Here is a 21,958-nt window from a genome sequence, read left to right on the forward strand (position 1 = left end):
TGTGATGTTCCAGAAATGCTTTAGGGTAACTCAATGTGCCCAGCAGAGGGCATAATACTACAATAATGCCTCGTTTTCTGCCCTTAGAGCTGTTTTACCATCTATGGTTTGGTTCAGCTTCTCTACCGCACTTCATACAACACCCACAGTGTCAACTGTTCACAAAGATAAGTGTGTGGAGTGATGTGCTGAAACTACAGTAAAGTAAGCAGCCTCAAGTTTTAATAATGAACAAAACACATCAGCTTTATAATGTAGTGAATTTAATACAGGTAGAGACTTGTCCATTACACATGGATACATGGGGTTTCTCAGCACGTACAAATACATTCATGGACATTTGGCGACTGAAGAACAACACAGCAGCCATAATGGAAAATACAACGGTTACTGTACACAAAAGCGACAAGACATGCAGTGTTCAATTTTGCAAAACAAAGGGAAATAAGACCATATGTAAAACAAGAAATATAAAATATATATATATTTGTCATTACTAAGTGCTTGTAAACAAGTAAGGCATTATATTACTCAGTGGGTGACAGCACTTGGTGACACCCAGGTGTTTGGTTGCACCCTTGTTGAGATTGTCCAGCTTACACACAGATAAATGCTATCCTCTAGCAGTCCAATGGATAGCGGTTTGCTACATGGCTTCCCCACTATTATAGGGTATGCGCAACACTGCAAGATTTCCATGAATCAAAACAGGCTGCAGTCCATACCTGCTGTTGCTTCACCTTTTTTATTCCAGTTAACTGGCAGATCTTATCAAGGCCTGCTGTTTGTACAGAGCAGTCTGTTTTTGTTTCTCGATTGCTGCCTTTTATCTGGATGGTGCATTTACAATGACCTCGCATTAAAGTGTCTGATAAGGATTTAGGATACAGAAGGCAAATGTTCCTGATAATGCTGGCCTGTATTCTTGAGAACATTAAGAGCTGTATAAAAGTCAGTTAAGAGCACCTTTTCCTGGGATTTTAGTAAGCCTGGACCTGGTTTGGTAAAAGCTGGCATCCGCTGCTCACATGGTTCATCACCTTCTGCTTGAGCTGGGCCACTTGCTCCCTGAGGACGCTGGCTGTGGAGGCCAGCTCGGTGTTCTGCGTTTTCAGGGTCTTGACCTTGTCCTCCAGCCGAGAGATCCTCTCCAGTTTTCTCTTGCGACATTTGGAGGCGGCTATCCTGTTCCGCAGCTTCTTTCTCTCCGCCTTGATGCGCTCCTGGTTGTCCATGTCAATGGGAGACAGAGGAGGGCTGTCCCCGAAGCTCTGCATGTCTGGTACGGTCTGGGGCTCGTCTTTCACCCCGCCGACAGACTGGAGTCGTGACAGAGCAGCCGCAGCGGCCGCCTGTTGCTGCGCGCTGGTGAGATGAGACGGAGGCGGCGGGAAGGGAATGGTGTCCGTGGAGTAGTTGATGGTGGTGGCTCCGAGCGGACTGGCCGCATAGCCGTTCAAAGTAGTGTACACCGGAAGGTCTGACGCCTGAAGCCCGGCCGAGACGGCTGCGTTGGACGATCCGAGGAGCTCCAGTCTATCCACGGAGACGCACCCCGCCTCGCTCAGCTGGTTCTGCTTGTGAAGATCCTCCAGCGCCTTGACAAAGCCCTCCGCGAATTCCTGCTCGTCGCTGGCTGACTTCGGGTAGAGGAACTGGGAGGTCGGGTTGGTGGTCGTGACCAGACCGTTGGACTGGATAATAAGGCGCTCCAGGTCCGGAGAGGTTAGTTTCAGGAGCCCCAAGTCAGGGGAGTTGAGAAGTCCGTCTGTGTCCCGGAGCGGGTTTGATTTCAGCTCGGAGTTCTGGTCGTCCAGGTTCAGATTAATTTCCTTCTTCATCATCGTGCTCTGGGAGTAGATGCTGGAAACCCTCGGAGTATTCACCACGGCGCCTTGGTAGAGGGTTGTTTCCATTCTACACCCTCATATGAGGGAGTGTTGAGCGTTACGCATTAACGATTGTTGAACAGACACATCCGAACATGAGGAAATCAGCTGATCCTTATTTTAAATGATCCCGTTTCCTTATCCCCTTCTTCGGTACCTCCACTCACTCTCTCAGTCGACCACTTGAGCTGATGTGCCTGAGGGGCTCTGTTGTGTCCCTCCTGCGCGCGTATGATATTGTCTTTTCCCGATGGCACGACTGCTATGCGCAGCGCCAGATCTCTCTCGCTTTCTAGCCCTAAAAATTCCATTATGTCACTCCAGAGCGCGGAGATTGGCCCAAAATGACGTTGGTTTCCGGTTCAATTTGAATAAGGGGCAGAGCCGGTCTTTATTGCCATGGAGACTTTAGGTAAACTACAAACAGTGCAATGCATTGTGGTTTGATGTCATAGCATAAAAAAGCTCAGGGTCGCCAAAAGAGAGCAGAGACTGGGCGGGGAAGGTGTAAGAGGCGAGGGCCAAGGAAAGGAAGAACAGAGGAACAGGCTCTACAGAAAATGTTCTTTCAACTCAGCCTAAAGCAGGTTTTAACACAACACAGAGCAGAATACAATAAAAACTGTAATATGTTTTACTGGTTCAAGTTCAGACTGTTCACCAGACTGTAGTTATAACACCTCTCCCTCCAGCTCTTTAAGGGCAGGTAACATTCAACATTCGCACAAACAGGACTAAGAGAGACTCTTAAAATGTGATGTCTCCACGTGTCCCGGTCGGTATTCGGCTTGAAGCATGAGCATGAATTAGAAAGGGGAAGGAAACAGTGACAGCAGAATGAGGAAACCAGTCTGTACTGTGATTGAAAGTAGCTTGTGGAAAGGTTAATGTCTTGACATGTCCATCAGTGGCTGCTGAAGTACAAACACTCTTGTGTTTTCACAGTTTTAACGGCCTGTGGCTTCTAGATGCTTCTTTATATGTTCCACAAATAGGTGCAGCGATATTAGTCATCGTAATAATGAAAAGAATTAAGAATAATGAGAATTCATTTTGACAAAACACACGTATAAAATCATTCGTATCAATCTGAATCAGTGCACTTCAAAATCAAGGACGCCCAGATAAACCTGTGATTTAAATGTCACACAGACCAGAAATGCACGTTATAAATAGCAATGTAAACGAGAAAAACACTTAGCCGAGCCCTGTGATGGAAACTACAGTGGCAAATTATTATTCCACCCATACACGGTAAGGACGTCAGCAGACCGTCTGCATCAGCACCACAGAGCAGAGAGGGCATCATCAGTTTCCATGGCAACACTGACACACTGTGTGACGCAGGCAAGACACAGAGAGAGGGAAAGGTGAACGGGTTGAGGAAGGAGAAGGAGGGACTGTTAGCAACTGCAGTGCAGGTTGTGTAGGTGGCTGCTGGAGGTGTAGAGTGTGTGCTGTGATTCAGAAGCACACACTCTACAATCTGTGCTGATTGTGGAAAACCACCGAGCCTCCAACATGAATGAGATAGCTTGTTTGAGACATTAACTTAATAATGCTCTCCAGAAAAAAAAAAAAGAAAGAAGAGCATGTGTGGAGAGTATGTTTTCTTCTCTGTGCCAGTCACATTGGGTGCAGTGTCCAGAATGTGTGAGTCATTTCGCAACACAGGGGTGTGGACCGCGCCGAGAATGAAAAAAAGAGCTGTTCCAGCAGGCGATATTAGATTAGCTGTGACTTCATGACAACAAACTGGGAAGGTTTGTCCTCTACGCTCAGGTAACGGAGCGCGTCAGAGGTGGTGTGAGATATACTTTGTCCACCTTCAGACGGAGAACTATCCTTTGATTATAACTCTCTTGGGAGTTGGCTCAGTGGGCACTCCTGTTCAGCAACGCCCTGTGTCACCCTCATGCCAATACAGTACTCACATTCAAAGGTGGGAGCTGCCCAGTAAAACCAGCTAGCTGCTTCGCTTGAGCAGCTGGTAGTTTGGGGTTGAATGTTAACTCATGGGCTGTCTCAGCAGCTCATATTGAGAGAGGGCTTGTTTTTACTCACTTTTAATGGCCCACACATTTGGTATCTATGAGTCTGTGAATGCGATTTCATTTAGTAGTGCACCTGTGGCATAAATTCATTCTATTTCATTAAAACACACAGATTATTACTGCTGAAAATGATTATTTTCCTTTCCCTACTGCCTCTTTTTAAAGAAATTTGTGTCTCATGATACGACAGAAAGAAAAAATTGCCTTTTTCATGTTTATTTCTTGTTTTTTTAAGCGATTTACCGCTGTGGGTGGATGCATGCCCGGACAGCAGATGGCAGTATAATCCCTCCACGCTTGATGTGTCGTTTCCTTTCGGCTGTGAAGCAGAAGAAGACGAGCAGCAGCAAGCGCAGACAATCCTGGGATTCTTGTTTGGGGTATCTGATCCCCTTGTCATTCATCAATAACAGCTCCACTCTTAACAACCGAGGATCATGGCCAATAAGAAGAAAGTAGTAGTAACAGGTGAGAGGTTTTAAGGGCTCAGAGGACTGAAGACAGACAAAATGTGTCTTAAAAGTATTTCTTTGTTGTCATTCCAGAGCTGAGAGGTTTGTTTCTTTAAATATCTGAGCTGCACAGTTTACATGGATTCAAATATTGTTATTTCATTATATATATGTAATGGCACAGCTTTAGAGATATAGAGAACAGAGGAACAGGCATAATGTTGCTGTCAGGAGAGAATGCTTTTGTCTTCTGGATTAAACCAGGAAACTGAGAAAGAAATCATCCTGTGTGTCTTCTGTGTGTCATGTGCTGCTGGTGCAATTAATGTTTAACTTGATGTAACCTTTAGACTGTGAATGGAGAGTCTCCTTTATGCATCCCTTGCCCTCCTCCCTGTGAAAGATAAGCACCCTCGCTGACTCTGTTATTTACCTTGCTGCACTGTGTGTCATTGCCGCCCTTGACAGTTCCCATCCATCACTCTTTTTTTCCTGCAGGATTTGAGCCCTTTGGTGAGCACGCAGTGAACTCCAGCTGGGTTGCAGTGCAGGTAATCAGTAATCAGGCTGTCCGAATAGAACAAAGCCATTACTGTGTAACATGTAAATATGATGAAAATAGTTTGTGCGCTTTGCACTTAAAGTGGAATTTGTCCTCCACTGATTAGAGAGGCTGCTATTTAATTGTAAAACCCTTTACGAGTGTGTAGTTAATTTCTATATGAATGTTTTGTTTGCTCACAGGAGCTGGAGCGATTAGGACTGGGTGAGGCAGTTGATCTGCACGTGTGCGAGGTGCCTGTTGAATACCAGGCTGTTCAGAGGCTGCTGCCATCTCTGTGGAAAGAGCACCAGCCACAGGTAATAGTGACATGGCATTGTTATGTCAGCAAGAAAAAGTCACAAGTTCATCCTGAAAAAATACCCCAGCTGACCTCTGCCATCTCTGTGTTTCGGTGTCTTGTGAACAGCTAGTGGTCCATGTTGGAGTTTCGGGGTTAGCCACCACGGTCACTCTGGAGCAGTGCGGCCACAACAAGGGCTACAAACGTCTGGATAACTGCAGCTTCTGCCCAGCCTCCCAGTGCTGCATGGAGGACGGCCCGGAGTGCATAAGATCAGTCCTGGACATGGATACAATCTGCAAAAGAGTTAATGACTCCAACATCGGGACCGTAGTGTCCGTGTCCAAGGATGCAGGAAGGTTGGTGATGTTGTTTATGTATTAATTCACACATTAGACACATGTGTACTGTATATGGATGCTGAACTTACTCGCTGTTAGACATCAGACATTTTACCTGTCACTGTAGGAAAAGCACATGTTTAACTGTTATTATTAACTTGCTTAACTGTCAACCTCACTGCCTTTAGACAGCAACCATTACCTAACAGCGGCATTATCAAGACTTTTCTTGAGTAGTAAAGATGTTACAGATTGATTTTGTGTGCTGATGGCAGCAAAGGTGTCCCAGTATCTGAAACCGAAGCTGCTAATTGGTCCACAGCCATCATCACTTTTGATCTGTGCTTTTCCAGCTGTGACATATTAAGATATAGTTTGTGGAAAACAATACTTTATTAACTTGTTTTTGAACCTCTAGTTAGGACACATCTGGCTTTAGCTCCCTTGATTTCTGTCTGTAAGTATACGTATGATAATAATGACAAACATAACCTTTCATCATCCATGCTTCGGCCCTTGTCAGATACCTGTGTGATTACACCTACTACACGTCTCTGTACCTGGGCCAGGGCCACGCTGCCTTCGTCCACGTGCCTCCGCTTGGAAAACCCTACAGCAGCCAGGACCTGGGCAGAGGCCTTCAGGCTGTCGTACGGGAAATGCTGACACTGCTGGACGGAGATCACACTGAGGAGGAGCTCAAAGATGCCAAACACAGCAATCACAAGCATTAACACCAGCATGACCACCAACTACTGACTTACAACTTGCGTAGACTCAGAGCTGACTGACCATAATGGGTCACTGGAGGCAGGAGGTGATGACTTACAGTGGACCATTAGCTCCAGAGAATAACACCATGATTTCTACATTTGTTGTCTCTTTGAAGTGTGTCTGAACTGGGTGCTGTTAAAAAGCTTCAGATACTGAAGGATGTGCAGATCTGTTTTAGACATCCATACCCTGGCTACAACATTTGTTTAATGTAGTCTGTGATGTCTGGTGTGTTTATGTTGTGCATGAGTAGTTGGCGTCAGTGAGTGTTTGTTATGTCTGATCTTCAATACGACTGTGAAAATAAATGTGAACACAACAGCATTATTAATGCTGTGTTTTGTAAAAAGGGGACTATATGAATACATGACTTATGAGGCTGTAGTTTAACTATAGTTAAACTATACCAGTTATATCTGGTGACACACTGTGCAAGCTTTTACACTAACTTGCAGTTTAAAAGCCCCAAACTTCTCCAGCTGCCTATGAGTCTGCCTTCAACCTGTTCATGATTTCTGTTTTTCACCGTCTCCTGAACACTCTTGATAGGATTTGGTTGATATCTTGAAAGTAGTAAATTATTTCTTGTGTTGCTTGTATTTACCCCACAGAAAAGTGGTGTCTTATGAATCCTGAAAAATGTTAAAGATTTGTTTATCTCAGGGAATATATTGCACGTGCAATCAGTATTGAGTAACTTGATCAGTTTCATGTATCCTATGTATGAGCTGCTTTGCAAAACAAAGCCATCTTAACACTATGTTTAATTAAAGCACTTCACACAGGCTCGGTTTTATTTGTCCTTGTTGTTTCATAATATAACAAGGTAATATTTCAATATAAAAATCTTAGCAGCTATTCTTATTACTGATATAGGAGTGACTTATCTCCTCTGGTATGCAGGTTTTAGCAATGACTGAGAAGAGGATGATGATGGATCACACTGTGAACGATCCCTTTGTGTCATGTTTCACAGGAAGGAGAGTCGGGCTAGGCGTACCTATCTGCTCTGTGGCTACATGTTAAATCTGAACCAGATCCTGAAACAGGGATTGTTAAAAAGGGAAGATAATTTTGATTTAAGATTTGCTGCTTTGTTTTTCTAGAGATTATAATTAAGATTAGGTAGCTGGCAGAAGTCTGCAATTTGTCCTGAGACTCTGGAATGTGCTCTGGAAACTTTGCGCTGCTGTTCGTCATGTGTGTTGTTACAATAAATTCTTTTAGACTTTATTCACTTTGAGTTACAGTAATACTGGGTGCAGCTTATTGCGGCTTGACGGACCTGTTGAACTTGTTCTTAACCTGATTATTGATGGATGAGAGCGAGTAAGGATTATGATGTTTAAAAACAATCCAACTAATTGTTGCCGCTGTTCTCAGCTACAGGAGTAAAATAATTTAGTCTCATTTAACAGAGGAAAACACCAGGATTATTTCAATAAATGCCTAATTTTAAACACTTCCTGAACAAGTACTTCTCACTGTAAATGCTGCCATATGTATACAAAGATACAGCATATACTTATTTGTCCTGCTCACACACACACACACCTTTATTTAGTCAGTCTTGTCTACACCATCTGTATATATACAATCCGTTCTATCTATAAATACAGTATATATTATTTTATCTATTTTATCTATAGCCTAATCTCTATGGCAGTGTCAGAAATGGAGCTCACAGCATTGGACAGGGGATTTATTCTTCAACGTTACACCAGTTTAATAAAATCGTCTGGACAACTGAATGAGGTACAGTAGATATCTCTGATGACCATTTAAACCTTGGCTTCATAAAACTCAGAGCAGTGTATACAGTATACCACAATTTTGTGTGTGGTCAAAGAAAACCTTCTCTATTCCAAGTCTATTCCAAAAGTTTGCTGTAGTGGGGTGTTTATTGGACAACCAGCGTACGAGTGCTTACAGATCATAAGGCTGTGCAAATGTTATTGGCAGAAGTTTGTTGAATGCTACAATCCGCTTGGTTCAGCATATTCCGTGGATAGTGGATAGTGACATTTAAAAGACTGTACATTTGTGGAAATATGTGATAAAACCAGAGCTTCCAAGACATTTTTATTAAACTTTACAGAACAACTTACTGTCATAAAAGAAGAATGGTGAACTCAACTACAGCTTCTGAGATGCATTTGTCTGTTCCAGTTTCTTTCCAGGAAACGTCTAAATGCTTCGGTTTCATCCTTGTCTGCTCTCGTAGTCCACAGACACTGCAGTTAACAGCTCAAGAACTACGAGTAAGACCAGGCCACACGTAGCAGCTTTGGTCTTCAGAGTGTGTGGGTGGTTAAAGTGACAAAATCTCAGAAAAAAACAAATCAAGCATAACACATACAGCATTTTCATGCACTTACAAAGGTGAGATTTGCACCACCTAATGGATTTCCTTTATTATTTTTCTAACATGCTGTGTGTGCTACCATGCAGCTGTATTGTTTATCAGTGTGTGTGTGCTGCATATTATTGTGTTTTGGTAGGCCATTTTATTTTATTTTGGCATTTTAGCATCTGTTGCATCTTGAAATTGAAAATATCCCTTTAGGCCAACTCTAGCTCATTAATTATCCTTTCCTTTTTCATGTTAGTCATTGTAATACAAACCTTTTTTTCTGGTAGGGCCATAAGGCAGCAGGCATAGTCCTGATGTCCCTCTCCCCTGGCTCTGTCCCCTTTACTCGCCCCTAACATTTGCTGAATTACTAAAAGTGAGATAGAAACTGGATCAGGTTTGAGTTATCCTGTGTTAAGATTTGCCCTTATTGCAGTAATTATAAGCTTTTAATTAAATACCTTTGTGAGCAAATAAGGAGTCACTTGTCCCTCTTCTGTTCCAGTATGTCTTTTTGTCTCCTTTCCTTCAGGTGACTTCCTTGATAGGGAGCTAGGTGGTAGTGAGCAAAGAGAGGGAACGAGCGGGGGAGTGAAGACAAACGGAACGGTGCCATAGTCGAGGCTCCCTCTATCTCCCTCTCTCTCTCACCACTAGAGTCTGTCATTTTCCCATCGTTACCTTGTTTCTTTTATCCCATTTCTCCCGGAATAGCGACTGTTTTGTGGGAAATTGTCGCCAGGGCTGAGATATCGTTGATAGGAAGCCTATAAAAACATGAGTGTCGAGGCGTACGGGCCGAGCTCGCAGACTCTAACGTTTCTGGACACCGAGGAAGCCGAGCTGCTGGGAGCGGACACCCAGGGCTCCGAGTACGACTTCACCGATTTTACCCTGCCGAGCCAGACCCAGACCCAAGGCCAAACCCAGAGTCAGCTAGACAGCCAGGTTCGTGTGGTTATTCTTGCCGTTGTGGTGCCAAAATACGTGTCCTTCTGTGTTGACAAAATTAGCTAACGCTAGCTAACAACATCGGTTAGCATGATGACGCCTGTTACCATGCTTTTATCCCGCTAATTGGCTAGCACGTTAGCTAACCTGTTAGCTAGCTGCCAGTGCAGTTAGCAAGCTGACACGGCTAGCATGTCAAGAGTCAGATTATTATTGATTTATGAATCAATAGAGAGCCAGCAGTGAGGTCTGTCTGTGTGGCAGAGCAGACAGACATGCCCATATTTATTCTTACCAGCATTTACATGTGCTAAATATTTACACTGACAACACTGACACAAGAAAGTGGATACAGTTACTTTGATGCAGTCAGTGTGATTACTCTGTCAGCTAAACGTTTATTGATGTGTGACAAGTTAAATGTGATTTTTATTTAACTGACTGATTGAGACAATCTGGGATATTGTCAGTTGATATTATTCTACATGATTTACCTGCATGTGTCTGACTCCTCAGGTGAATGGTCCTGACGGTGTGCTGCAGAATGGAGACGACCCTGTGGTGAAGGCCAGTCAGCTGCTGGCTGAGTTGAACTTTGAGGAGGATGAGGAGGACACCTACTACACCAAGGACCTCCCTGTGCATGCCTGCAGGTAAAGAACCAGTGTGTAATGACTGGTGCACTGTCATTAATTGTGATGACTTTATTTCATTAACTTTTTCCTTGCATGTCATGTCTCTTTTAGTTTTTGATGGTTTATGATGTATGTCATCTTCTGTCCACCTGTTATTTTGTCAACTTCTACTAGCTTAATATAAAGTATAACCTATATAGTGTTTTAATGTCTGTGCACTGTTGCTGTCGACAACTATAAATCTGCTTTAGGTTGGGTTTGCAACAGGCAGTCCTGCAGCAATATTTGAAATAAATCTGTCCAAAATCAATTTGTCACTCCATCCATTGTTGTCGAGGATGTCATGCGGTCCGTGCTCTCAACAGTAATGCCTAATATATTTTGCTTCCTCTTTTTAATTATGACCTTTCTTTTAGTTATTGTGGGATTCACGATCCAGCCTGTGTGGTCTACTGCAACACCAGCAAGAAGTGGTTTTGTAATGGCCGTGGAAACACATCCGGCAGGTGAGACTCAATGACTTACCAGCCTGTTATTCACTCTACCTCGTGGTGTGCTTATCTAAATGAGCCCAGGGAGAATCATTTTACAGGTAAATCAGGAGCAGTGACCGTGACAGTGAGTTTCTGTTGTATTCGGAAACCTCTGTTATGAATGGATAGTTCTAGTGACGGACAGTCTTTAGTGACGTTCAATGGCCGCTTTGTCTAATATTATGCTATTTATGTTGAAAGCAAACACGTATGTGTCTTTGAAATTTGAACTTAAATCACTGTAATGTTTGTTCAGTAGGTGTAATTGAAGCTAGTCTCCTTTGAATCTGCTTTGACCAGAAAACATTAGCGAGATAGGACAATGCCACATCTGGTTCTGTGTATTCAGCTGTTTGAGTAAACACATGTGCTGACAAAGGCTGCATTATATTGTGTCAGTCTAGCTGATGGCCGCATTGTTTTTTGGGAGTCATCATGTTTCATAAATTCACTTCATCTTAGAGACTGTACTCATTTATTCACGTCTGACTAAATTGTTAAGACATGTTGATCTGACACGTTACGACTTCTCAGTAGTGTACAATAAACCCCCACTGCACACAGGAGTGTGATATTTTGCATCTTCCCTTGCTGATGCCTTAATTGTGATTCTCTTCACTGTAGTCACATTGTAAACCACCTGGTGAGGGCAAAGTCCAAGGAGGTGACCCTGCATAAAGACGGTCCTCTGGGGGAAACTGTTTTGGAGTGCTATAACTGTGGCTGTCGCAACGTCTTCTTGCTGGGATTCATCCCCGCCAAAGCAGACTCCGTTGTGGTGCTACTGTGCAGGTAAGGGCACTTTTATTCAGCTGACTATTCGCCCTGAATTCCTTGACTATGGGGTCAGTAAGGGAGAATACACCAACTTTCACAACTGCGTTGACGATCTTCTTTTTGTTGTAACACAGGCAGCCGTGTGCTAGCCAGAGTAGCCTGAAAGATATCAACTGGGATAGCTCACAATGGCAGCCCCTCATCCAGGACCGCTGCTTCCTTTCCTGGCTGGTCAAAATCCCCTCGGAGCAGGAGCAGCTCCGGGCCCGCCAGATCACCGCCCAGCAGATCAACAAGCTAGAGGAGCTCTGGAAGGTACTGTCAGCTGAACTGTCCTATGTAAATAATCCAAACCCACAGAGCTTAAATTTAAATTTGGGTCCACCATATCTTTATATTTAACCAGATATATTTATACAGCTGTGTGTGATGCAAATATCTTAACTGAGTCGTTTGCATTGCCTGTTTCATTTCCGTGTTTCTATTTAATTTTTTTATAGACAAGCTTGATGTACTTGCCAGTATGTCTCTTAGAATAACTAACTAAGCTTTCTTAGCATGACGTATCCTTGATTCACATTAACTGTGGTATTAAATGGGATGATCCCGTCTCTTCTTCTGACGTAAAAACACACACAGAAACAAGTAACTGAATTTTGTGTTGCACTGTACTCATTCGACTTAATGCTCAAAGGGCACACAATGCATTCAAATTATTGAGAAAATAAACATTTACACACCTCTTCAAATAAAAGCAGTTCAAAGTCTCTTGAAGATCATGAAGTGCATTAAACCAAACTAAGCCTAACTAATTATGATAAACCTGAATGCCACAAGTAAACCTACATCAAACCTGTCTGTGGATGTCAATAAATAATGAGAAAGAATTAGTAACCGGTAACACTACTCAATCAAAACAACAAGATGACTGTGTCCATCTTTTATGTATGTACAGTACACGTATGTATTTTTCTCTGTGGATATTTAGACTTCTAATGTTTACTTATAACAATGTCTCGTAAAACATTACATACTTCACTGTACATACATACAGTGAAGCAATTTTGCTATTTTGCTTTACTATCCATACTTTAATTAGGCCATTAATCATGCGGGATCTTGTTTTTTGGGCTGCAGGAAAATCCCACTGCTACGTTGGAGGACCTGGAGAAGCCCGGAGTAGATGAGGAGCCTCAGCACGTCCTCCTTCGCTACGAGGATGCCTACCAGTACCAGAACATCTTTGGGCCTCTTGTGAAGCTGGAAGCTGACTATGATAAGAAACTCAAGGAGTCACAGGTAAACAACAGCTTCATAATAATTAAAAACTTTTGTTATTTTTACGCATTAAATACATTAATTTGTTGTAATAATAGTGATTGATTAGTGTTACGCAGGTCAAATAATGCATCATTATTGTTTCAGTTGTAGTTTATCTTAAATTTTCACCAGTTTGTTTGAGGTTGATATGATTTTTACTACTCTCAGTCTGTTATTGTTGCATCTCAACAGACTCAAGACAACATCACAGTCAGATGGGACTTGGGGCTCAACAAGAAGAGGATTGCTTATTTCACCCTCCCCAAGACAGACTCTGGTATTTATTTGTAGTTTGACTTCACGTTAAACACCGTCATTTTGTCTCCAAATTCTTATCATTGTCAGAACACACTTTGATGTCTGAAGCCAAATGCTTTACATTTATACTGATATTTTGTGTTGTTCTGCTTTGCTCTAGATATGAGACTGATGCAGGGAGATGAAATCTGCCTGAGATACAAAGGAGACCTGGCTCCTCCATGGAAAGGCATTGGACATGTCATCAAAGTCCCCGATAGTATCCTTATGATTGTTAATAGACATACCTTACTATTTGTAATGTTTACACATATTATCTGTACATATTTGCACATTTATCACTGTGGACATTCAGTAACATCTAGTGGCAGCTGTAGGGACTACAATAATTTGAACAAACTATTTTCTTCCACACTTTACGTTGCAATACTGTATATAGTTTACATGTATAAAAACAAAATGGTGGTCTTTGTTTCCTCGATGAACATTTATCTAAATCCAGAGTTTTTAATTTTACCAATGATTCACTGAGGTTCAGCTGGGTTTTGATTACATCTCTACCATTTACCATGTATGTTTAACAGTAGTTAATGTGTTGTGCCATTTCCTTGACCTTCTGTCTCAGACTATGGTGATGAGATTGCCATAGAGCTCAGGAGCAGTGCTGGGGCTCCAGTGGAGATCCCTCACAACTTTCAGGTTGACTTTGTGTGGAAGTCCACTTCATTTGACAGGTAACCAAAAAAAAGGGTCTGAACAGAAACCTTCTGTATCAGTCATAAGAAAAGTGTTTTTTATTGAATATGACATTGTCTGTGTTTGTGTTTCTCCGTTTTCCAGGATGCAAAGTGCCCTGAAGACATTTGCTGTGGATGAGACTTCAGTCTCTGGTTACATTTACCACAAACTGCTGGGACATGAGGTTGAGGATGTGGTCATCAAATGCCAGCTCCCCAAACGCTTCACCGCTCAAGGTCTACCTGACCTTAACCACTCCCAGGTGAGTTGGAATGTAGACAGTAAAAATTAGAAACTAAAGTATTTTTTTGCTTACCACCTGCCTTTTAAGGTTTTGTTATGTCAGGGCTCACATGACGATGGTCTGTTGCATTGCAGGTGTATGCTGTGAAGACTGTGCTGCAACGCCCCCTCAGTTTGATCCAGGGTCCTCCTGGAACAGGGAAGACGGTCACCTCTGCCACCATCGTGTACCACCTGGCTAGACAGGGCAATGGGTAAGAAACTCTACTTGTATATACTCTTTTTGTCTGACACTGTTTATAATGAACATTGTAATGAACCTTTAGTCTGATCCACAAAGTTTTTAATAACTTAATCAGCCAATTCTGTTCTGGACGAATGGCTTATCTGTGTGTTATGGCTCTAAGACAGTACTGTAACTTTCATACCTCCAGGCCAGTGCTGGTTTGTGCTCCCAGTAACATTGCTGTTGACCAGCTGACTGAGAAGATCCACCAGACGGGGCTCAAGGTGGTGAGACTGTGTGCCAAGAGCAGGGAGGCAATAGACTCACCTGTGTCCTTCCTGGCTCTGCACAACCAGACCCGTAACATGGACAGGTAACGCACAACTTGATATGATGTGTTTGGAGTTACCTAGTGCTTGCTTCCTTCTGAAACCATTATCGGTGCTAGATTTTATTTTTGTGTTTTGCTGACGATACAATCCAACATTTATTTGGCTTTGCACTCTCTATTTAGGGCTATTTATTGCTCATAACAAATCACTCAATGTGTAGGAAGAACGAATATAATTGTCAATCTCAAACTTATTGAGCTCACACTCTGATGATTTGGTTCATACCTGCAGTATGCCAGAGCTGCAGAAGCTTCAACAGCTGAAGGATGAGACTGGAGAGCTGTCCTCTTCAGATGAGAAGCGCTACAGAGCTCTGAGACGCACGGCTGAGAGGGAGCTGCTCATGGTACGTCAACTGGACTTAGTTAAACTACATTTACTCTATGTTGTACAAAGCTATTTAGCTCAGGACTATCTGATTGTTACCCTGGAAACATAGTTTGCAGATAGACTTATGTTGGCTAACTTTCAGACTTCAGTTTTCTTTGTGAAACATCTATTTAACTAATCTAATAGATTGTTTTTAGATAGTATAGAACAGTTTAAATGTCTTTGTGAAACTTTTTGACAGAAGCTCACTAGTTTTAATAATTTATTGAGATTTCCCACTACGATTGTTTTCTAAAAGTCATCTGTTAAATGAACGTACTGAGTGTTCATCATGAAGACACTCGACTGTGTATCTTTCATCTTTCCAGAATGCTGATGTGATCTGCTGTACATGCGTCGGAGCAGGAGATCCTCGTCTAGCCAAGATGCAGTTCCGATCGATCCTGATTGATGAGAGCACTCAGGCAACTGAACCTGAGTGCATGGTGCCTGTTGTCCTGGGGGCCAAGCAGGTGGGAGTTTCAGGAGTGAAAATTCCTTGAATCACTCTGTAATGTCAGCTATCTGCTTAAACTGTTATTCTGCAGGTGTTACGTCTGGTGTCTGCAAATATTTATCTAGTATAACTGTAACTGTACTCCTAACTTTGTAATATTCTGTTTTATCTTTTCCACAGTTGATTCTGGTGGGTGATCACTGCCAGCTGGGACCAGTGGTGATGTGTAAGAAGGCGGCTAAAGCAGGTCTGTCTCAGTCCCTATTTGAGCGTCTTGTAGTTTTGGGGATCAGGCCAATCCGTCTGCAGGTCCAGTACCGCATGCACCCGGCCCTCAGCGCCTTCCCCTCCAACATCTTCTACGAGGGCTCTCTGCAGAATGGAGTCACTGCTGGTGAGATGAAAGGACACTTTGCAATCAGATTTTGTGATTATCAGTTATTTTTTTTGTTGCCAATTAAATGTTTTGAAGCTTTAGTAGTAGTGTAGGTCATTGTACTCTATCTGCATTACTCCTCCTGAGTCGGATGTGTTTGTTCTTTCTACAGCGGACCGTGTGAAGAAAGGCTTTGACTTCCAGTGGCCGCAGCCTGACAAGCCCATGTTCTTTTATGTCACCCAAGGCCAAGAGGAAATCGCTAGCTCTGGAACATCATATCTCAACAGGTCTCAACTTTCTATTGATCTCACATTCTTACCTTTTCATTCACTTGTCATGGAATATGCCTGAAAATAGCAAATATTTGACAGTTAGACACCTTTTATATTTTTTTTGAATCACAATGTTAAATTGTATCATTGTCATTCAGGACTGAAGCAGCCAATGTGGAGAAAATAACCACGAGGTTGCTGAAGGCTGGAGCTAAACCCGATCAGATTGGTATCATCACCCCTTATGAGGGACAGAGGTCCTACCTGGTCCAGTACATGCAGTTCAGCGGCTCCCTCCATACCAAGCTCTACCAGGTAGAGTGACATGTTTATTTACAGTTCTAATTACGAACTTAATATAAAGTAATTTACGCCTGTGTTTAGGCTTCGGGAAAGATCGAAAGAACTTCAAAACATTTGTAATATCGTTGTAATATTGTTAAATACCACAGAAAATAGTATAATTTGTGAGAGACATACCAAAAAAGATCTCTCTGATTTGTACCGTTAATATCCTTAATAAATGAATCCCAGATGAAACTGTTTTTCATACCATGTGCAGGAGGTGGAAATAGCCAGCGTTGATGCTTTCCAAGGCAGAGAGAAAGACTTCATCATCCTGTCATGTGTGAGGGCCAATGAGCACCAGGGCATCGGCTTCCTCAATGATCCCAGGCGTCTGAACGTGGCACTCACCAGGGCCAGGTAAAACAACACCTGTGTAGTCTGCAGAAAATCTTGCGACTAGAACATTTGCTTGGTGCTGGTAATAAACTAATTATCCTACTTGTGATAACTTTTCATAATCCTCTGCATTGGTCGCATAGGTACGGTGTCATCATTGTGGGAAATCCCAAAGCCCTGTCCAAGCAGCCTCTGTGGAACCACCTGCTGAATTACTACAAGGAGCAGAAAGTCCTGGTTGAAGGTCCCCTAAACAACCTGAGGGAGAGCCTCATGCAATTTAGCAAACCCCGCAAGCTGGTCAACACCATCAATCCTGTGAGTTTGAGTGTATTATATACACAGCACCTATATAATGCTGAAATAAGGAGTTTTTAACTGGGTCATGAGTATTTTTTCCTGTGGGAGTTTTGAATTTACTCCTACACCCAAAAAAACAAACAAAAACAAACCGGATAATAAAAGAGTGGACACGCAAGAATTAATGAGCCATGTCCTAGATAACTAAAAAAAGCATTGTTTGTTGTTTTGTTTTGCAGGGCGGTCGTTTCATGAGCACCGCCATGTATGATGCCAGGGAGGCCCTCATCCCTGGATCAGTTTATGATCGCAGCAGCAATGGTGAGAGATTCTTCACACAGCACACATCTTTGTCCTCAATAAAACAGTTTTTTGTTTGTTTGTTCGTATTTTAACCAATATAGCCCTATCACGTATATTATGACAGGGAACAGGGAATGTATTGGCTAGAAATAACATGTGCTTCTTCCTCTACAGGGCGTTCATCCAACATGTATTTCCAGACCCACGACCAGATCGGTATGATTGGCACAGGCTCCGGTCCCATGTCCTCCATGAACCTCCCCATTCCCTTCAACCTTGTGATGCCTCCTATACCGCCACCTGGGTACTTGGGACAGGCAAACGGCCCCTCTGCAGGTGATAAGTCATTCTAATAGAAACACATTTTACAGTTATTGAAATACAGTTATTGACTTACTTGTACTACATCGTTTTCATGCAGGTCGTGGCGGAGGTATGAAGGGCAAGTCAGGCAGCGGAGGAGGCGGCGGGACCCGAGGTGGCCGTCAGAGAAACCGTGGCATGGGGAACAGCGGTGGGAATGGAGCAGACCGCGGGGGCCACATGACTGGCAGCCAGGCTAGCCAGGACCAGAGCTCTCAGCCATTCTCCCAGGGGCCTCTGACGCAGGGCTACATCAACATGAGCCAGCCGTCTCAGATGAGCCAGCCAGGACTCTCCCAGCCTGAACTCTCCCAGGTTTGTTTACGTTATGAGTAATAAGTGGCTTTAGTGACTGTTTTAATTTGTTTTTGTTTTCCATTAAGTTGAGGGCTCAGTGACATATTAAACACAAGTTAAGTTGAGGGTGCTCATTCTAAGTGTGTTGGAGAACTTCATGACCGACTCAGTGATGCTGAGATCAGGGCTCTGTGGGAATATAGTATCTGTTGCAGGACCCTTGTCACTAATATAAGTTCTTTATGACTTTGGCTGAATTTTATGTTCAGAATGTATTCAGCACCTGATGGTTTTATATGATGGCCAAACATTTCTGTACAGTTTATTCCAAGGGTTTGTCCAGGTTTCCTCTTCAAAGACTTTTTTCGTGCAGAAGCATTCATTCCTCCTCTGTCTGGAAAGTAATGAAAGAATAACTGTTGACTGGTCTCTTTCACTTTTTGTTTGTCTCTTTACAGGACAGTTACCTAGGAGACGAGTTCAAGTCCCAGATTGATGTGGCTTTGTCCCAGGACTCCACCTACCAGGGGGAGCGGGCCTACCAACATGGTGGTGTGACTGGACTGTCCCAGTACTAGACTGTAAGAAGTTCCACTGTGGGTTAAGATGACTCACTAACATGAAAGGAATAGTTAAAAATATGCTTTTCCATAAATTAGGTGAAAAGATTGACAGCAGTCACATGTCTGTCAAATATGAAACGTGAGCCAGCAGATAACTCTTTGTAAGATTCACTTGTGAACACTTTTGTACGAATGAAACAAACAACACATTTGGTATTGCACAGTGAGCTTTAGATGTACTCCTACATTTTGTTACCCTTGGATGCTAGGCTAGCTAATCTCTGCTAAGATAACTGCTTGCTAGCCAGTAGGCAGTTAATTCTTTCCAAGTAAGAGTACATGTGTATTTCTCGTGAAAAAAAAAAAAGTTTTAAAATATGTTTATTAATCTTTCCTTTTGCATTTACATACATGTATGTTTGCATTTATCTTGCAGCTTGCTGGAAAGGAGCTAGCCCTGTGTGGAGCTTAGTTCATTGGTATTTTAATCTGGGTAATAACAAAAAAGAACAAACATGGATACCCGTTTTCCACTGCTACAACCGAAGCACCACTGTGTGAAAGTAACAGGAGAGAGACCGTGAGAAACCAACCAATCACAAGAGTGAGAGCAAAAATGGGAGTAGAGCTGAACAGGAAGAGAGCAAGACGGAGAGAGTGGAGACTGGTGGAGGAGAGAAGGCACTGCTGCTCACGCGCGAAGTCGTGGCGAAGGAGAAGGCTGTCGCCCTTGGAGCAACGCAGTTGGAGAGGCGAGACCTTCGACGGGTCAATGAGGGGGAAAGATCTGAGCAATTCTGGAGGGATGGAGGGAAAGGGGGCGACTGTGTCATCTTGTCCCTCGTGTGCCCCTGAACCCTCTGGGGTCTCCAGGCGGTATGGTTGAGAATCTTGCTCCAAAAGCTGAGAAAGGTGGAGAAAAGGTGTCTCACACAAAAGTCCTCCAAGCTAAACTCAACAGGACGTCTTCTGTGACTTGGAGAGAGAACGAAAATAAACAGAGACACAACTCTTGAAGCAGTTGATATGGCAACTTTTTTAAACTCAAAGCTTGAATCGAGGCTCTGCATTTGATCACACTAAGCATCCAGGAGAAATGTTCTGGCATTTCAAGTGAACTCAAAAGTGCTTGCTGTGCCGCGCCTCAGCGAGCCTTTCGCAGAAAATTGAGGATCACAGTCACGGGTCATTTGCTTTTCTTTCCCAGCTTTGAGTTGGAAAGTTTTCTAAATTAAAGCTGTTTTCACTGAGGTTTTTAGCGACGTAAGCTAGTGTAGTTTGCCGTCTTTCAAGGCAGGTCTTTCTCTAAGTGGTCTGCAATGAACGAGTGGTGGAATAAGCTCTTAAAAAAATATAAAAGAAAAACATTGTTGTCTCCAGATCTGCGGAAAGTGAGACAATGTTGTTTTTTTGTCCTTTTATGTCTCTTTTTACTCGTGCAAAAGGATGAGTGAAAGCACCATAACCAGCTTATATGTGAATGAAGCCGTCATTCTTTTCTGCTGACCCTGAAGCCACTAAAGCTGGCAGATAGCAATTATCTGGAGCACATGTAGATGAATGCATCTAATAAGCCAAATGAAGAGGGCATAGTTCACAAAGACCCTGAAGTCATATGTGAAAAAACATGCAGAGTATTTATGCGCAGGATAAACGCCTGATTGTCACAGTAAAGTGAGAGATGAGTTTATAAGAGAGGTGATGAGTTTTCATACCTGTTGTGGAGTACTTGACTACTCAATAAGAAGGATGGTGGAAACTCCTCTAAGGCCCCATCTAAGTGCAAACTTCTCTTTCACCTTGTTGGATTCTGGTGAAAGATATTTCATATTTGGAAATGTTGCTAATTAGAGTTTATGTATTGTATGTTAAATCTGGCATAGAGATATCCCAAAATCGGCTACATGATACCCAAATGTATGTAAGTAGGACTTTTTCTTTCTCTAATTTTTCGTGTCCTAAAGTCTTGAACTTATAGAAAAGTATAGACCTGTCAGTGCATTCATGTTGAGGACAGAGCAGTTAGTTTGTTTAATAGTCTTACTGAACACTAGAAATCTTTGTCAGCCTTGCTCATGTCACACTTAGTGACTAGTTTGCACGTGACTCGTGTCAGTGTATCTCACTCACTGCTGCTTTTATTTAATTTGTGTGTTACATCCCTAATAATGAAAAACGCCACCTCACCTCTGACCTGAAGCTTCCTCCAATGAGTTCTAATGTTGTTGACACAGAGCACTTGATGAAAAGTGCTCAAGACTGACGTGACATGTTCTCTAATAAGTTATTTCTGTTTTCAGTCCCACACTAATGAATAATTCTGCACATTAAATTAATATTTATTCCCTCTTTCTGTATATTACAGATATTCTCTTTAAATTATTGTCATTTCTAGCTAGATGCATCGGTTCATAAACATATTTAAAGTCTGACTACAAACATTACTTTAACCCTTCTTCACACGCACAGTTTTTGCATGTCCCATGACTTGAGGGTAACTTTTTGAGTTGTTTTCCTCCTCTGTATTTGCACCATGGTGATGATCTTATTTGGCTTGTTGCTGTTTAAAAAGTGAAAATGAAGATGTTTTGTGTTCACCACGAGGCTGCACCGCCTTGTTTTTCTGCCCACTAACTGATGTTGGTAGTTAGAAAAAAAAACTGTGCTCACTAATTTTCTCCTGTTGATAATCCTGGAAAATTAAAGTTTGCTTCTTTTTGCTCATTGCACATGATTTCGGTGTTTTATTTCTCAGTTTTTCTGCAGGTGGAGTGTGTGACTGCCCCTTAAATATGCACAGGAAGTCATAAAAGGAGAATTCTGATGATAAAAATAATCATTTTACTTCAGCTGTAGGCCTAAATTGGATATTTAGTGTGACTATTTAATCTTTTCAGGTCATAGATTTTCCTCCGGGGCAGGAATGCATTTAGCCTTAAACCTGGCAACCCCCCAAGCAGACCTATAAGGTCCAGTTTGCAGTACGCACACATGCAGGCTCATTGGCTGCGGGCAGGTTGACACAGTTTCCCTGCCTCACTGCCTCAAACAGCTGGAGCGGGTGTTCGGACCCTGCGGAGCCAGCAGGTGGTACTCTACTGTCGGCTCTTTGACTGCGAGCAGCCGGGCAGCTGGATGAAGAACTGAAAACTGGAGAGGAGCAAGGCTGAGAAAGACTAGGGGTGGAATA

General features: G+C 42.7%; 3 protein-coding genes across 3 annotated transcripts; 2 read left to right on the forward strand and 1 right to left on the reverse strand.

The window, feature by feature from the left end:
• Positions 1-232: 232 nt before the first annotated feature.
• Positions 233-3,067, reverse strand: LOC311489209 (transcription factor JunD-like). Its single transcript, XM_084546168.1, has one exon. It carries the CDS (start codon positions 1,914-1,916, stop codon positions 981-983), a length of 936 nt encoding a protein of 311 aa, XP_084402294.1. The 5' UTR covers positions 1,917-3,067; the 3' UTR covers positions 233-980.
• Positions 3,068-4,186: 1,119 nt separating this feature from the next.
• On the forward strand, positions 4,187-7,140 carry LOC311490030 (pyroglutamyl-peptidase 1-like). Its single transcript, XM_084547366.1, has 5 exons — positions 4,187-4,411; positions 4,894-4,946; positions 5,140-5,256; positions 5,367-5,599; positions 6,105-7,140. Exons 1-5 carry the CDS (start codon positions 4,381-4,383, stop codon positions 6,313-6,315), a joined length of 645 nt encoding a protein of 214 aa, XP_084403492.1. The 5' UTR covers positions 4,187-4,380; the 3' UTR covers positions 6,316-7,140.
• Positions 7,141-8,037: 897 nt separating this feature from the next.
• LOC311489578 (regulator of nonsense transcripts 1) lies at positions 8,038-21,474 on the forward strand. The gene is made up of 24 exons (XM_084546716.1): positions 8,038-9,656; positions 10,176-10,312; positions 10,711-10,800; positions 11,452-11,619; positions 11,739-11,919; positions 12,742-12,903; positions 13,117-13,201; positions 13,343-13,441; positions 13,808-13,916; positions 14,023-14,182; positions 14,299-14,417; positions 14,598-14,762; positions 15,013-15,127; positions 15,480-15,623; positions 15,788-16,001; positions 16,156-16,273; positions 16,417-16,573; positions 16,821-16,963; positions 17,086-17,260; positions 17,482-17,563; positions 17,720-17,881; positions 17,967-18,223; positions 18,664-18,786; positions 19,205-21,474. Exons 1-23 carry the CDS (start codon positions 9,486-9,488, stop codon positions 18,781-18,783), a joined length of 3,333 nt encoding a protein of 1,110 aa, XP_084402842.1. The 5' UTR covers positions 8,038-9,485; the 3' UTR covers positions 18,784-18,786; positions 19,205-21,474.
• Positions 21,475-21,958: the final 484 nt, after the last annotated feature.

This window comes from Chelon labrosus, assembly GCF_963514085.1.
Source record: "Chelon labrosus genome assembly, chromosome: 6".
Taxonomy (NCBI): Eukaryota; Metazoa; Chordata; class Actinopteri; order Mugiliformes; family Mugilidae; genus Chelon; species Chelon labrosus.

Coding starts and splice junctions, on each gene's coding strand:
- LOC311489209 (XM_084546168.1), bottom strand. CDS start 1,916: ATGGAAACAACCCTCTACCAAGGCGCCGTGGTGAATACTCCGAGGGTT.
- LOC311490030 (XM_084547366.1), top strand. CDS start 4,381: ATGGCCAATAAGAAGAAAGTAGTAGTAACAG. Junction 5,257..5,366: donor GGAAAGAGCACCAGCCACAG/GTAATAGTGACA, acceptor TCTTGTGAACAG/CTAGTGGTCCATGTTGGAGT. Junction 5,600..6,104: donor GTGTCCAAGGATGCAGGAAG/GTTGGTGATGTT, acceptor GGCCCTTGTCAG/ATACCTGTGTGATTACACCT.
- LOC311489578 (XM_084546716.1), top strand. CDS start 9,486: ATGAGTGTCGAGGCGTACGGGCCGAGCTCGCAGACTCTAACGTTTCTG. Junction 16,274..16,416: donor GGAACATCATATCTCAACAG/GTCTCAACTTTC, acceptor ATTGTCATTCAG/GACTGAAGCAGCCAATGTGG. Junction 16,574..16,820: donor TCCATACCAAGCTCTACCAG/GTAGAGTGACAT, acceptor TACCATGTGCAG/GAGGTGGAAATAGCCAGCGT.